This window comes from Cardiocondyla obscurior, linkage group LG22 (assembly GCF_019399895.1).
Source record: "Cardiocondyla obscurior isolate alpha-2009 linkage group LG22, Cobs3.1, whole genome shotgun sequence".
Classification (NCBI taxonomy): domain Eukaryota; kingdom Metazoa; phylum Arthropoda; class Insecta; order Hymenoptera; family Formicidae; genus Cardiocondyla; species Cardiocondyla obscurior.
Genome location: NC_091885.1, coordinates 1,170,522 through 1,186,963, shown reverse-complemented (window position 1 = coordinate 1,186,963; position 16,442 = coordinate 1,170,522). Strand labels below are relative to the sequence as shown.

Below are 16,442 nucleotides of genomic sequence, written 5' to 3'. Positions count from 1 at the left end.
TAAAGCCAACTTACCATACAGTTGCCCCGCTGAAGCCTGATGCCCCCTGGACCTCCTCCTCCTCTCAGATTCCTGATTGAGGAAGCATCCTTCGTCCCACGATGCACAAGCACTCACTCGTCATCCAACGACGATCGCACTGTCTTTGTCCAACGTCGCCGATGAGAAGAGCATGGACGGCGCAAACCGTGACTTGCGTGATGCGTGAAGATTGCGGAAGAGAGACCGCTCGCGACGCACTGCGGTTACCGCAAAATCACACAAGATGGTCGAACCGACGCCGCGAATGATAATTATCCGCGACTGAGTTCATTCCGAACGACTTTTCGGCAAATTCGCGTTTTTCTCGCGTACTTTGGTAACGGTGTTCGTATCTCGATTCTAATTGTACGTACTATGGAGAAACGATCGCATACGGTAATGTCTAGCGAACAGGAGATTATTGCGACGCGAGAGTACTTTCCTGAGTAAGATCACGACTCGGTGGCGCAGCAATGACTCGGCGAACGAGAGTCACAAAAATCACGACTAGGTGCGGCCCGAATAGTTCTCACGTTGCGCTTCGATAGGCTGAGACACGTTACCTCACCGTCGCCGAGCTCGCGAAGCTTCAATTGTTGCCAGTGTCGATCGCCCGATTCCCCGCACGACCCGGTTATGTAGTCTATCAAGCAACGAATTGTCCGATCGTTGTTTGTAACTCGACGATACTGCACACGCGAATATACGCACCGGCGAGAATTGCGCATGTAGTACGCAACGGGCAAAGGGACGTCGCGACGTAAATACATCCCAGCAATTGTTGATCGTACCGTGACCGCTGTAGACTGCCGTAAGACTAGCTGCGACTCTCCTATTGCGAGCTGCCTGGGGTCCAAGGATGACGTGGCTCTCGTGCTGCGCTCTGATTGGTCGAGACGGATCACCTCATAGCCACCATGTTCTCGAAGCTTGGACCGTTGCCGGCGCCGATCCCCCGTCACCCCGCACGTCCCGCGCCATGATCTATTGAGCAACGAATTTTCCGATCGATATTTGTAACACGACGACACGGCACACGCGAATATACGCACCGGCGAGAATTGCGCATGTAGTACGCAACGGGCAGAGGGACGTCGCGACGTAAATACGAGCAACTGTTAAACATACCGTGACCGCTGCGGACTGCCGCGACTCCCCTACTGCGAGCTGCCTGGGGTCCAAGGATGACGTGGCTCTCGCGCTGCGCTCTGATTGGTCGAGACGGGTCACCTCACTGTCGCCGAGTTCTCGAAGCTTGGACCGTTGCCGGCGTTGATCGTCCTCCACCCCGCGGGTCCCGCGCCATGATCTATTGAGCGACGAATCTTCCGATCGATAATTGTAACACGATACGGCACAAACGAATATATGCACCGGCGAGAAATACGCGACTATGTAGTATGCAGCGAGCAAAAGAATATCGCGATGCAAATACGAGCAGCCACCGGACCGTACCGTTACCGCTGCGGACTGCCGTAGACTGGCGCGACTCCCGTACTGCAGGCTGCTTGAGGCCCGAGTATGACGTAATTCTCACGCTGCACTCTGATTGGTCAAGACGCTTCACAGTACTGCCATCTTGTCCGCAACTCTTCGATCGTCGCCGGCGTTGATCTCCCTCCCCCCGCCACCCACATCCTGATCCTCCACACCGTATTAAAGACGAACAATTAATTTCTCGATTGATAATTATATTGTCGCGAATCTTTTATTAATATGAGGGATATTTTACTGCACACGAACCATAATCTACGTACCGAAAAATATGCGTAAAGTCCTGCGACGTTCCCTGGTCATCGCGATGTAACTTAATAGACGCAAGATGACTCGGTGTAGTCGGCGTCATCTTGCACGACTGTTAATTACCAATTTCACACTGCACAACGTTGAATTGCCAGCCATTTTGTGTAAGCCGATGGTACGGTCCCGCCAAGTAAGTGCGTTCTCTCACGTTCTATTGTAATACGTCTTGTAATATGTCTTGCATTATAACGCTAAGAAGGCTGACAATGAGATCAGTGGCAAAATGTGATATTTTTTACCTTGATTAGATTCGTGCCCAGCGGATTCCAATCGAACGAGTCGAGCAGAACGTACGCCCGGACGAGCCACTGATGCCGAATTTACGTCGTGCGGTTGACGAGCGTCGAACCATGTAGTTAATTAACGGCTGAACTTAACTAATTGAACGCCTAGCGACAGTCAACCCGTTCCCTTCACACGGCAGCTCGTCGGTGGAAAAACGACGGCAACTTCGTTGCGGGACGCCGCGCAGCTCAGAATACGAAACAAAAGATGTAATCAGGACGTTCGAGCAACTTGATATCACGTAAAATCATGTATGTTAATCATGCACTGTGTCTTTAATAATTCGATTCATATGTATCCCATAATGTATCCCAAAAATATTAAGAAATTATCAACGTACATTTCACGTATCTTTAAGTCATAAATTGATAAGTAAACTTGTAAAATTGTCTGATAAATTCAGCGATACTTGTTCGAACTAGACACGTTAATCCTTGTATAGTCGAAGAAACGATCGTCAACGCAGTTCACAATTTGTAATTTCCAGTTCTCTGTCGCTCTGATCTGTAATCCCGAACGAACGGGTAAATCGATACGCACTGTTAATTCCAACTGTTAATTCACGCGGGATGATAACAGCGACAAAGCGTGAAGGTATCAAACCGCGCATTGGAGAGATCAAGGATTACAAAATAAGGATTAGAATTCGATCAGTCAGAATAACCTTTAATCTTAATCCGTTTTGTTCTAACTGATTGAATTCTAATCTGTAGTTCACAATTCTCGATTCCTTAACGATAGTTACATGAGTTTAATATAGCCCAAAAATATACCGCGTTACAGTTTTTATACTTATACAGAAAAAAACATTAAATTGCTTTTCACGGTTATTACAGAAGAATTCTATTTGTTAATGAAAGTTAAATATTATAAAATAAAATTATTTTATTTTGCTTGGGCAAACTTCGGTATAATTCTATAATAATGAATGAAGGTATAAGTAAAATATTTGTGAAATTAGTTACTTGATATAACACTTCAAATAATTGCTAGATTTAAATTCAATGTTATGATAGCTCATTGAAATTGATTTCAAATGCCAGAAACAGAGTATTGGGTGCGAATATTTTATAAAGCGTTAAATATTTTGTGGTGGCAATCGACCGTCACACTGTTTTGATATTTGCTTTTTTTTCTTTCGCGACATATGTACATACATACAGCCCGTCGTTGCATAGTAAGCTATTGCGCTACCGATTTCGTAATATAATTCCAATCAACAAGCAATGCAAGTAGTTTATAATATAATCACCTCTTCTCAAAGCGAAATTATTAAAAGCAATTAGCGCTTATCAAATAGGTTCAATGAAATAACGACCATGTTCTATAAAAAGATATTTAACTTATTCATGATCGAAATTAATAAAAAGGAGAGTTTGCAATGGGTGTTTTCCAGTAAACGATACAGACAACGCTGTGTAACTGTACAACAGTAACCCTGTGTTCATTAATAAGAGTGAGACAACTAAAATACTTTTTTCTCACACTAATGGACACAGTATTACATAGGATCGTCTGTGTTGTTTACTGAAAAGCACCCATTGTATTCTTTCTTCAACATATACATTTATATTACATAACCGACAGCTATTCTTAAACGATTTACGTATATTCATTAGATATCTTGTTAATTTCTCTTGTTTTTAGCTTTTCATTGACTTTTATGTAATTTACTTGTTATTTTCAAATTACAGTGGCAAAATAAAGCGTCAGACTGAATAATTTATGTATCGAACTTGGACTATAGATCCGGTTTCTGTACACGAAGTGTTTTGCTAATTAACAGGTAATGTTTATTTATTTTTGTTTCGGTATTTCTATTCGCAAATTTTTCATGTACCTTATAAAGTATCGCACAATCGAACTTATCTGTGTAGATATTAATAAAAAGATGTTACAACGATAATACGGACTGAACTTGGACTGAATCTGGACTGAATCTGGATAACTCCCAGCCTAGGCTTGGAAGAGGCATTGGACATCGTTGGAACAACTTTCTGGTGAGTACTTTTTATTTATATAAAATTTGTTGCGAAGAAATAAAATTGAATACGCTTTCTAACATCAGTGCCTGCATAGGCAGGATTGATAAAATACGAACAAATAATAAATCTAAATACTAATTAAAAAAATAAATTATAATAACCTAAATGAAACGGACAAAAGATTGATTAAACTTGTATTTTCGCATTCTCACATAAATGGTATACTAATAAAGTAAATCTCTATCTCGCTCGTGAATTAAAACATTAATTTCAATTTAATATTGCAAATCTCAATTAGATTGTGAATCAACGATTTAAGTGGATTAGTCTCAGAATTTAGGACGCAATTGTATTCACAATCGTAATTGAAACCGGTGTACTAAATAGGAATACGGATAGGGAATCGAATATGGTAAATGAGAATATAGATAGATAGGAGTACAGCTAAATTACAGTACAGGCAAATAAGAAAATAGATAAGTACTAAGATATTTGCAAAATACATACATAACATGTTTTTTAAATTAAATTCCGCAATAAATAAATTCATATTAAACGTAGAAAAAAAATGAGCATCACGAAAAAACTACAACAATTAGATCTTTATGTCTACTTCTTAAAATAGAAATTCCTCGATAAAGATTTTTCATTGCTTTGTCTCTTCGCGTTAGTGGACGCTAGTAAAGGTGTAATTCGCACTGAATGAATTGAAACCATCTTCATCGTGAAGAGTTATTTCTCGTCGCTTTTCGCGCTCGCGTGTGCGCAATTCATCTGCGACGCTTAGTTCGGTGTTCCTTTGAAAGCTGAGGGTTCTCATTGCAGGTTGAAAATTAAATCCGAGTTCTTTTGCCAATTCATGAAAGTAGTGGTTTTTGCAGTTAGTTAACAACTGCCACATTTGTCGACTGAAACAGATAATTGAATAACATTGTAGAATAAAAAAATTTCTTTTATTACATGTTCTATTAATATAATCATTAAAATAAAGAATGGAAAATCAGGATATGATTTTAAATATTAAAAAAAATATTTTTTCCCAAAAATAACTACAGAACTTTTTCAGTTATCTTATTTTGATAGTTGGTCGATGTGTCTGTAATTGACTTTTAATTGAATTTTATTTTTATGGTTTTAAAATACGGCAAAACTTTTTTGTTTATTACAATTTTTTTAATGATGCAAATATTTGTAGCATAGAAACAAGAAATTAATTTACATAAATGCTTTTTTAATTAATGCACTGTCATTCACGCGAAACTGGAACGATGTAAGCCGTTCCTTGTATGATCGTGTTTCTCGTTGCCGTTTTAACAAATATCAAGGGACGTATAAAACATGATTCTTTATAAATAAGTAATGATTGTTAACACAATTAATTAAAATTGTAACAACGCGTAATATACGTAAAAAAATTGAGAAATAGGAGTAATTAACGATTTAATATTAATTCGTATCTAATTGTTTTTTAGAAAATACCGTAAAAATATTATGTGGTGATTGCCGGACGTTTTGCATAAATGTTTTTTTTTAGAACAGTTATTTTGCTAGTATATTTTTAGCTGTTAAATCCGTACGCGAGAAAAATACAAATAAAAGAATTTCGTGTGCTCTCTTGCAAAAAACGACGAAAAAAATATCAAACCTGGTCCGATTCGCAAGGCACCCAGGTGCTTCTAACGTACATATGTGGGAACAACACACAGATCGTGGATGCGTTATACAAACAACGCGTAAACGCGTAAATACTTTTTTTTCTATATTATTTGCAAGTTTGCAGTTAAATGAAAATTTTTATTTGCAATGAATAAATATACTCATATTCTCTTGATCGTCCACGCGTGTCTAATTTTTCAAAGCTATCAATTTTCGCACGAGATAAGTTGTTCATTTTATTACTCGCTATATTGTATAAGAAAATCGTTATATCAGCCAGACACGGCGCTGGAAAGCGGAAAATGCGATATGACGAGCAATCTGTGGCGATTATGTTTACTCTCGTAATTATATCGTGGAAACCTCGGGCTCGCGTAGAAATTAATTGCGGTCGCGCGTTACCGGAAGCCGAAGTAATTCGTATCAGTGCACGGTCGTCGGTTAGGTTCCCGTAGTTCTGCGCATATCGGACCGATATGACAGGTGAAACATGGTCGATAGCAGTCCCTTACGTTTGCAATAGCGGCGCAGCACGGCGTGCGAGTGCGCCATCGGACGGAATGTAGGCTTGGTCGCCGTGGATGTACCGTGTGCGTGAACCACGCAATGTAGACTGTCGCAGTCAGTAGTTTACCGCACTACCTAGCTGGCCGGGTGTAATCGAGTTGATAGAGCCGATGTGCACCGCTAGAGTCCATGTCGCTGAGCGTGTCGATGGCGATACGTTTGTTACGTTACATCTTCACATTACATCACGGTATTAACGAGAAGCGATGGTGCCTGGGGGTGTGGCGCACTAGGCGCTAATATTATCTTCTGCTCGGTGAAACTGTAATTCAGAGTGACAATTAATAAAGTGACATATTAATAGTCGATAATCTTTTTCATAATTAGCATTACGATATAGCTCCATACGATAAATTACGCTTTGATTCTGTTAGCGTGACAATTTGACATTGATTTCTTGTAAATGTTTCTTTTTTGAAAATTAAAAAGAAAGAAAAATTATTTACTTATTTTAAGGCACGCATACAAAATTCACAGATGCAAAAAATTAGATAGAAATGCAAGAATTATAATATTTAATTCTAAAAATTAATTGCGTCAACATCGTTCAGCAATAAAGTTGATTAAGTTTTCTCTTATTCGGAATAATAAATAGAATTACGTAATCCAAGAGACGATGAATCGCTAACACAGAATTAATTGACTCGGGTCATCGGTGCATCTTAATCTTCATATATAGCTCGATAGGGACGTAAGTACGTTCGCGAGAGGAAGAAAAAGCCGAGGACTTATTTCACAGGCGACTTTCGAAGCACGAAGTTTGATTATAAAAGCGCATTTACGTTCGTGTACTTTTTCATTATATTTAAAATAATAGTCTCATAATTTTAAGCTAAAGATATGGCATCGATAAGCTGCAGTAGGGCGTATAAAAGAGAGAACGTTCTGCGGTGAGTAACGCGATAGTGCTGCGCATAGACTAAAGTTCGGGCGCTAATGAGCACCGCGATTAAGCAAATTTATTCCGTTTGTATCCGGCGGAGGGATATATATCGTTTTTACCTAAAAGCGTCGACCATATGAAACCGCTGCGGCGGGCGGTTTGCGTCGCGATCGGAATCGAAATACGGTATCCATTAATTATGTACAAATTAATAATAATATGTGCATTGTCACGTCATTAGGTGCTACGCATTGTATATTTAATAATGCCACCGTTGTGCATTTATCCTTCATAGTGTCAACTTCGCTCGTATTCATTCGGGAGAGTCATGTGGCGAATGCACTGATACCATTATTTTTCGGGCAATCTCTAACACCGTGCACGCGAGAGGATACGATTACGTACGTGAATCGAGCTTAGTTTTTCCGCTTATCGAACGCTCGGATTCTTGAAATATCATAAATTTTTATTTACACGCCGCGTCTTCTATTTCTTCTTCCGATGGTAAATTAAATTAAATTCCTATGCGCGTAATATTATCGTTAATGTGCAAGGTCCACATATATAATTGCGATAACGTTTCTTTTTTTTTTTTTTTTTTACCGGTATAACGAAAATCGACCATCGATTATTCAACGTAGCGAATGAATTTCTATTTAATCATCGGCGTCATGGGAAACGGACGTCATTGGTGGGGCGATGTCGGATGGGAGCGCATAGAGGATAACGGAAGTTACAGAAGGGATAGTGCGATAATAAATATGCCCAGCGCCGGCAGCCATAAATCCCGCGTAATTGAATTTTCAACATCCATAACTGGCCGTCGCTCGGCGCGACCTCAGGAAATAGGACGGAACGGGACGTATCTTGAACGGGAGTTGGATGATTCCATTCCGCTTTCGAAAGGCGCGGTCCTCTCGTTTCTTTCTTTCCCGGCTTCTTACTTTCCATCGCATCGGACGGGAACGACAATCGATTTTTACGACATTCGTAGTCGGAGACTATTTTTAATTCGCCTTCCAGATCGAGTCGCGGTGCAACGCGACGGCCACCTTATACTCCCCCTCGCTCTTTCTTCTCCTTTACCTCACGGCGAAGGACGAGTTCCTTTGACGCGAACATCTAATCAAGGATTTTCTCGATTCTTGAGTCTCCGTCCTGCCGAACTCTATAGCTATAAGGTTCCTCTTCACCGCTATCTCTTTGCTTTCCTCCTCGGTTTGGCTCCACCTTTTTCCTACTACTCTTCTCATTCTTCTCCGCGCTCGTCGGCGCCCGTCGCTATCTTTGCACCGTTGTCGTCGTCTGCGCAGACTTGGCGCGGAAAACTTTGATTGTACGTAAGTCGAAAGCGCCGGCGAGCACAAAAAAGAAACGCTCGGAAAGTCGTAGGGTGGTTGCCTTGTCGCGCGATGGGATTTCTGCTGATTGGAAATCCTGTCATTCAATGGCCCGCATATATATTTCCCGGTAGACTGCACCGACCAGCTGGCGTGACGACGACAAACGTTTTCGTAAAAACTCATAGTGGTAGCAAAAGCGGCAGGGAGAAGAGTGGAAGTCGCGTTTTGTGTGCTCGCCGAGATCGGAAACTTTTCCGTTAACTGTGTTAGCTGACGTTTCTGTGGTTTTTTCCCAATAGCGACCTTCACCTTTTACGCGTATCAATCCGAATGAACCAGATACGATATATTTGATATTTTAAATATTTTACGACGTTAACGCGCCGTGCAATTTACGTTTATAATGAAAACGAAGCAAACGTAGCTTTAAAGACTCGATCGTGTACGCCGGTCCCTAGCGCATTATCTATTACTGCGATAACAGCCGGCGACCCGAAGGGTGGGAGGGGGAGAATGTCGTGATGTCGAAGATTATGATAAGCCCTCCTGTGAGAAACAAATGACGTACTAACTGCATATTAGCCAAATTACCCGGGCTGTCTGTGAAGCCTGCCTCCTGCCCAATGATCCGTGCCGCGCAGTTCACGATTCACCGCCGTTTCATGGACTGGACTAAACTTTCTCGACCAACGGCGAACGCGTCGGGCACGTAATCACCTTGTCTTCCCTGATGGATTAGGATACTCGGCAGTGGAAACAATTATCGACAACGTGCCGATTGACCGGGATTAGCCGAAATCGTCCTACGTCCAATTAGCACCTTTTTGCATCGACCTGATCCGCGACGAGATCGCTCTAATTATTTTGCAAAACGTATACGGGAACGGTCGTACAAGCGGGTTCATCGATTTCGCAATCAGAAAGGAGACGGCGTACCGTAAAAAGGCGGTATTATTCCGCCTTAATCTTCCGTGGAAAACCGCAGTCAAAGTCTTGGAACAAGTACCGCGCGATGCGCTCTTTGGCGAATAAAAATATTACCGTGGCACAATGTTCTCGAAAAAGAACGCGATTCTTTCTAGGCTCCGTCCGTCAGATTTCAAAGTTCCTCGCTGCGCTTCGGTAGTTGTACATATTTCACAAGACCGAGTCGCTCCGCGTATTCATGGAGCAATGTTTCTTGCTCGCAAGAAAGTTAGACAGTAAGTTAGCACGCTGTCGCGCGTTATTCATTACCTTTGTTCTTTCTGCGATCGTCTTGCAGACAATTGCGAGAAAAAAAATACGTTCCACGGTATCCGAGATCAACCAAAGTTATTTGTCGGTCTTACAGTATTCTTGAAACTGAATGTTTAGACGACACCGATTTTTATAATTAATATTTTTTAACGACATACTTCGATGTCAAACTTTTAGTCAAAAATATATTTCTATTAATTATTTACAATTAGTATCTGGAAGTAATCGATACATATCAACGAACAGATTTTTCACGAAATACGTATTGTCACATTTATACTCTTAAAAATATATAAAATAATCGGGATAATTGATTGATCAATATTGTCCGGTGAATTAAATATACCGAAATACTCCGAAGATAATATAAATTTTATACGAGATGAAAGATATAGCACATAAATGATTTTTCGTGGGATATATCCGGGAAATATATTTCGTGTGAGAAAAAAAAAAAAAAATACAACATATATTGAGTTTTTTTTGTGGACGCTACTCATACCGTGTATCACTTTCCCTCAGTGGAAAAAGAAAATGTGCAGGATGAGTCAAGGGGATCAAGATAACGAGAGAGTAAGAAGATCCTCTCAATTTTTCTGTAACAAGCGCGTCCAAGGGCTGCCTCGTAAAAAAGAATACGTCTCGTCAGTCGGATATTAGCGTATAAAAGGAAACGTACATTATGCGCGTATCTTTATACCCCTCGAGTATAAAACCTTCGGTACGGAACGGTGTTCGAATTACCGCGTACGGGAGGGCCGGAAACTGTTTTTACGTGGTGTATCAGTTTATCATGGGAAATTAATTCGATTGCGAGATAAAAGTAAGACGATCAACGACCGCCAGAAGCCTCGGTCTTCCTCACGAGCGAGCAATTTCTCAGCCGGAGTTGATTTGTAGGACAATATTTTTCCTAGACTAAAAGATAACACATAAATGCGAACGTGCCGCGGTATTCTCCGGAGCTGTCTTCGCTTCGGGAGCTATGCTCGCCTTTTTTTTTTTTTTTTTTTTTTCTACGCTCTACCCTTCTCTTATCCTCACTCTTTTCACCGACTTTCTTTTCTAACCGGGCTTCCTCCGCGCTTCGGGCTTTGGATGGCACGTGACCTCGTTTCGAGATAAGACAATGTTTCTCCACTCTCGGTGGACAGAAAGAGATCTCTATCCACTCTATTCACTCGATAGATAAGTCGCTCTTCAGTCGCGGATGGATAGAAAGTCTACACCACCTAACCACCTCGAACGACTGGTTCGTGATCCTTGACTTGATCTTTAAAAAGTCAAAAACCACATACTCAGTTGTTCTATTTACAAGGTTTATACGTCGACCGCGGTAAGAAACTTATAGCAATAAAAATATTTCACTAATAAATTAGTTCTAATTATTTCAATATAATTAATGAAATTATAGTATCACAAAAATATAATAATGAGATAAAGAAATGCCCTTATTTAACGACACTTACTTCAGCGATAAAAGAAATCAATAAGGTGCCATATAATATTAAAAGAAATTTATATTTATATTTTAATAAATTTTACGATTATCGATCATTATCACAATTTTCTAATATTCGTGACAATTACGAAATATTTTAAAATCTTTTATACGAGATCAATAAAAAACAAGCAAGTCGACAAGGGTGGCAGCACAAAACGGTCTTCTGTACTGTGCCATCTCTGATAAAGCACCGAAAGTATAATGTAGTGATAAATGATAAATAAAGTTTTAATTTTATTAGAAAAGAATTAAGAGAGAAATTAGAAATTACTACACGATTTTTATTTTTGCTCTGAAATATCGTGAGCGCAATGTTCGCAATTTTAATCTCAACCCTCTGAAAATATAGCGCTATCAAATATTCCATTTAAATGTTTAATTTTCAAGTAAGAAATCAAGTAATAAAATTATCCCAAAATGCATTTTATCAGAACTTATTATAAACTAAAAAAAAAAAAATTATACAACGCTGTAAAATGTATATACGTTTAGCAGATGAACATCGAGCAACCGCAATTTTTTAATAATTTATTTGTTTGTGAATATTCACGTTTTTCGTTCGTTCGGTATTTGTTCGTAAAGTATATGTATGCATACCTTTACATTTGAGACGACGACAAATTAATTACACGAATTTAAAGTATGGAGCTTAAATACGATTACAGAAATTGGAAATTTTATTACTTGAATGAAATTTTACTCTGCCTTAAATCTTATTATTTTTCTAACAATAAAACAGTAGAAGAAACGTATTTACCTGCTTCATATCGATTCCACGGTCCCGTCGTAGGCAACATTGAGAATAATAGTGCCCCAAACCATGTGAATAAAGCGAACACCATAGCTTGCTTCCCATTCAATCTACCGTCAATCGGACAACTAATTGTTCTGTAATATCAAGTAATAATAACTAATTGTTCCGTAATATCAAGATGCGTAAAATAATTAGTCTCCTCGGTATTATTAGCTACAAACGCGGTAATGATAAATCCCGAGGAATGTTCACTAGATCGTAAAATTTTTCATCTTCCTTGGTCTATTATCGATATCATCGACACAGTCGTTTACGACGAGTCGTTAAATTTTAACGAGCGCGTAACCACTTTCGCAATTGTTCACTGATGGATATATGCAATAAAAATTCGATAGCAATTGCTCGCTAATAATCAATAAAAACTGTCAAAGCCGCGTCGCAGCGTACCGACCTGTATCGATCGAAAGCATTCGCTCGTTGGCGATCGGCTTGTCCCATCCCGGAAATCGCGCCGAACAAAGCATACACATCGCATCCGGTTTCCCAGCCAATCGTTCGCTCCAGGAAGCTGTTTATGATCAGCATAGGCATCTCCGTTGCCATCAGTAGATCGGACATGGCCAAATTCGGGATGACAATGTTCGATATTCTCAGTGATTTCGATCTAGACATTAATGCATCAATATAAATTGCCATATTATGCAAGCATTGAATATTCAATTTGAAGAAAAATTAATTTTTTTTAATGAAATAGAACGTTATGCGATAGATTTTCCTTTGCGTACATCGCAGAAACTGCTGACACGATTCAGTTTCACGTGAAAAGATGGCGACAGCACCTTCGTTTGTTGATTTTTACCTGTAGAATGCACGTCTCATTAACTTGAGCTTTTTAATAGTGAATCTATGAACTTATAACTTCATTATGTTTGAAATATGAAATTTTCATGCATGTATTTTCATACAAATATTTTTTCGAAAAAATAATATCGGTATCAGTTATCAAGAAAAAAATCGAAGTAAAATACAGTGCTCCACTTTTTCTACTTTGTAGTACAATATAATTAAAATACAGACTAATTTATACTATTAAAATACACATTTTTAAAGGGTATTTTATTAAAATTGTGTAGTCGCTAGTCAAATTCTTTTCGAGACTACATTTTTACAGTTTTTAGTATTTTACTAGACTTTTTATATGGCAAACGTTACGTTGTCTCGTAAAATTTTCTTAAATAGCATGGACTTACGTGCTAAAAATCCAAATAACGATGTCCACGAGAGACAGCGTTAAGAGTAAGAGGTAAATGAGCGCGAGGGCGATGTGCCATAGTCTTCCGGGTGCGAGACGCACGCCAATGCGGATGCACGAGGTCCGCGTAGTCAGCGGGAAAGTTCCATCCTAGAAAACGTTCTTGCAGCGGCTGTACATCCCTGTTATTTAAAAATACACCGGCTAATCAATATTTTATTATACGTAGTTATTGAAATTTGCGAAACTCCAACCGCGCAGCGAATAAAGCTTCTATAAATTAAATAATAAAAGCTTATATTGTTCGTTCAATTTCAGCAGATTCGATTCTTTCAGACTTTTAATCCGATGTTTAATCCGATGATGGCTAATGTTAAATAACTGAAAAAAAAAAAAAGAGAACACTTTGCACAATGGTTCATAAGGAAAAACTGGTTTTAAATGTAAAGAATTATGCTAATTAATGTCATATATTAAAAAGATACGGAGATTGGGAAAATTGTTTTGAGAGAGATTAAAACATAAAGATTACTTATGCAAGACCTGTTTTGTAAAATTATAATTTTTTTTTTTCTTTTTTTTTTATTTTGATCAAAACGTGATAAAACAAAATCCTGAATCGCTATCTGCAGAGATTAAACGGGCAGCCAAGAATTTCCATAAGACCTATGAGGGTAATTTCTGTCGCTTCCTTCGTGACCGGCATTATTACTCCGTCACGACATCGCAAATGTAAAGGTTGTAGGACAAATAGCTTTCGCGTCGACGATAAGAATTGCAACTTTCCCGAGTAAGACGACCCGCAAATTCGCTACATCGATCGCAGTACGACGCAACGTGAACGTGATCCATTTACGCGCGCGGCAAATTCGTTCAATGATAAAATCGCCGTCGATACGATCGAGCGTCACGAAAAGTTTCGACGCCCTGTCAAGCGCGAGCTAGAACTCGAACAATATGCATTAATTTCATATAACCAAGACCAATGCCGAACGAATAATATTACGAAACCTCATCTGCGTGCAGCCGGCGTTATACATTATTATCGATGGCATTGTTATCTTTTCTCTCCCTTGTTGCACCATCGCCATCGGCTATTTGGTAAAAAAGATTCTCATTCATCGGGCGGAAAATGACGCGCTTTTATATGCGGCTAACATTAATGGCAATGAGATCCGTACATGCACCGTCGATGGATTAAATTCAGCCCGTGCGCTAATTGGGATGTCGAAGTGATTATTAGTCCTTTCGGCTTATCGAAAGATCGAAGTAACGACGTAGCGCCGTAATGCGCGCATGATTTGATAGCCTGTCTATTCTCCAGCCGTAAGAGCTTCGTAAGCCCTCCCTTATCGCATCGCGATCTTATTCGCGAATGAAACGCATCTACGTTGCGAGCGTTGTGTACATGCGCTTGGAGAGAAGTTTCGTGCCTCTCGCTCGCTCTATAATCTCCCTCGTGCCGCGAATATTACCAGCGGCGTTTCGCAGCCGCCACACAATGTCGGATGATTATGAGGGGAACGGTACGGAAATACGGTATAGCGGCGCACCTACCCGGCTCTGCTAGCAAAAGCCAATGGCCCGGCCACGATACTACTACCGGTGTGCATCAACATCCTTCGATGTAAGTTGAGTCGTGGACTGACAAGTGCGCGGTCGATGCACCGTTTGATCCAGCTACCCTCGCCGAAGTTAGTCGGCTAGTTTGCCGAGTAGTTGATTCGCGAATGCGAGCGCTATCGGTACGTAGGACGATTTTTTTCTTCCTTTTTCTCGCGGACTTGTCGATCCCGGGCACAGACAACGAATCCCTCAGTCGAGATGTACTTTAAAGCCGTACGTAATAGCCGCGGAGAGGCACCGAGATCGAAGCGAGACGCGGCGCAAAGGGAATGGTCGCACATACCGCAACTCACTTGTCCGGCCGCGGCGTTATCGCTCCTTTTTATGTGTCCGCGACTTTTCGAATCGAGGATAGCGTGCCGACTGAGAGCTTAATTCGATTTGCGATTTACCGAATGCGAGAAACCTTTCGCTCGGGCCCAAAAGCTCGTTCGTCACGCGACCGATCCTCGTTGCACGACCTCCCTCTTTTTCTTTCTCTTTGCAAATCGACAATGTCTTCTCTTTTAATATATCGTAATATCCGCTCGAGGTAACCGCGATTATTAAATACATCGGGCTTTGCCACACGAGGCGCGTGGGCGCGCGACAAATCGAACCTAAAAAACTTATCGGCGTAACGCACTATGCGTTATTTTGCGACTCCCTCCCCCGCCGGCGCTTGAAAGACGCGAAATATATAAATTAATTTCCGTTCAAGAGAAACCACCTATAGAGGTAACGTCACTCGTTAATAAATCAGGATACTTATCCTCCAACTAGATAATGTAACACGGCTACAAATATCCGCCTCTGACGGAACGGAAGGAGATGTTAAATAGCGAGAGGTTGATTTTAAAAAGGAGAACAAAAAAAAAAAGAAAAAAATCGATTTCCGATATAATAAAATGCAATTTACAGAAGCGCGGTCATCCGTCTCGGGTTAATTAAATTTTCAATGTAGATTCTAATCGATACTTTATCACGCCTTATCGCGATATAGCCGCGGCGCGTACCGATGGACCGTGGCCGCAGAACGCATTGCGACCGATGGGAAAATTCGAGAACGGGCGCGGGTGCGTTTTACGTTACACCACGAGCTTGCAGTCGGCCGCAGAGGTTTTTCACTCCCGCGGTTACTGCGCTGGCGATACGCGCGGGAAATTCATCTCGAGGAGTGCATCCGATATACGGCCGTGCAAGCGACGGCCTCGCGTTTTCACCGCTGTCCTCGTTCGCCCGTTTGCGACCGCAGCCTTCACGCATTCACTGGATTAAATCATAAAATTGTCCCGGAACGGTTGCGAAATTCCGCTGATTTACGAGGGAGGCCGTGGCTCTCGTGTACTCTTCTCTCGCGCCGGGTACTCGTTGTCGTTATCCACCTATTCGCTGGCAGTTATCGACGAACTCGCTACGGCTGTCCCGCATGAATTCTCTACTTTTTATCGGCTATCTCAATAAAGATGATTCGAACGAAAGGAAGAATTCCGTTGTCGAAAACACGTGGTATAGAACTAGGAAGCAGAGTAAAATTATACTCTC

At 40.6% G+C, this 16,442-nt stretch overlaps 2 protein-coding genes across 9 annotated transcripts in view; both read right to left on the bottom strand.

Moving 5' to 3' along the window:
• Window positions 1-904, bottom strand: part of Lar (tyrosine-protein phosphatase Lar) — a 403,675-nt gene extending 402,771 nt beyond the window's left edge. For 2 of the 8 annotated variants that reach the window (XM_070671185.1, XM_070671202.1), the window contains exon 1: window positions 15-899. In XM_070671185.1, the coding sequence (XP_070527286.1) occupies window positions 15-17 (3 nt within the window). In that variant the 5' untranslated portion in view covers window positions 18-899. Of the gene's footprint in view, window positions 1-14 lie in introns of all 8 variants that reach the window. The other 6 variants (XM_070671200.1, XM_070671189.1, XM_070671186.1 and 3 more) reach the window with 5 other exon arrangements.
• Window positions 905-1,155: 251 nt separating this feature from the next.
• On the bottom strand, window positions 1,156-16,424 carry Blop (opsin, blue-sensitive). Its single transcript, XM_070671184.1, is given in 7 exon segments — window positions 1,156-5,002; window positions 6,263-6,579; window positions 12,044-12,174; window positions 12,492-12,704; window positions 13,291-13,389; window positions 13,391-13,474; window positions 14,850-16,424. Coding segments are annotated over 6 exon segments (609 nt in total). The 5' UTR covers window positions 14,912-16,424; the 3' UTR covers window positions 1,156-5,002; window positions 6,263-6,559.
• Window positions 16,425-16,442: the final 18 nt, after the last annotated feature.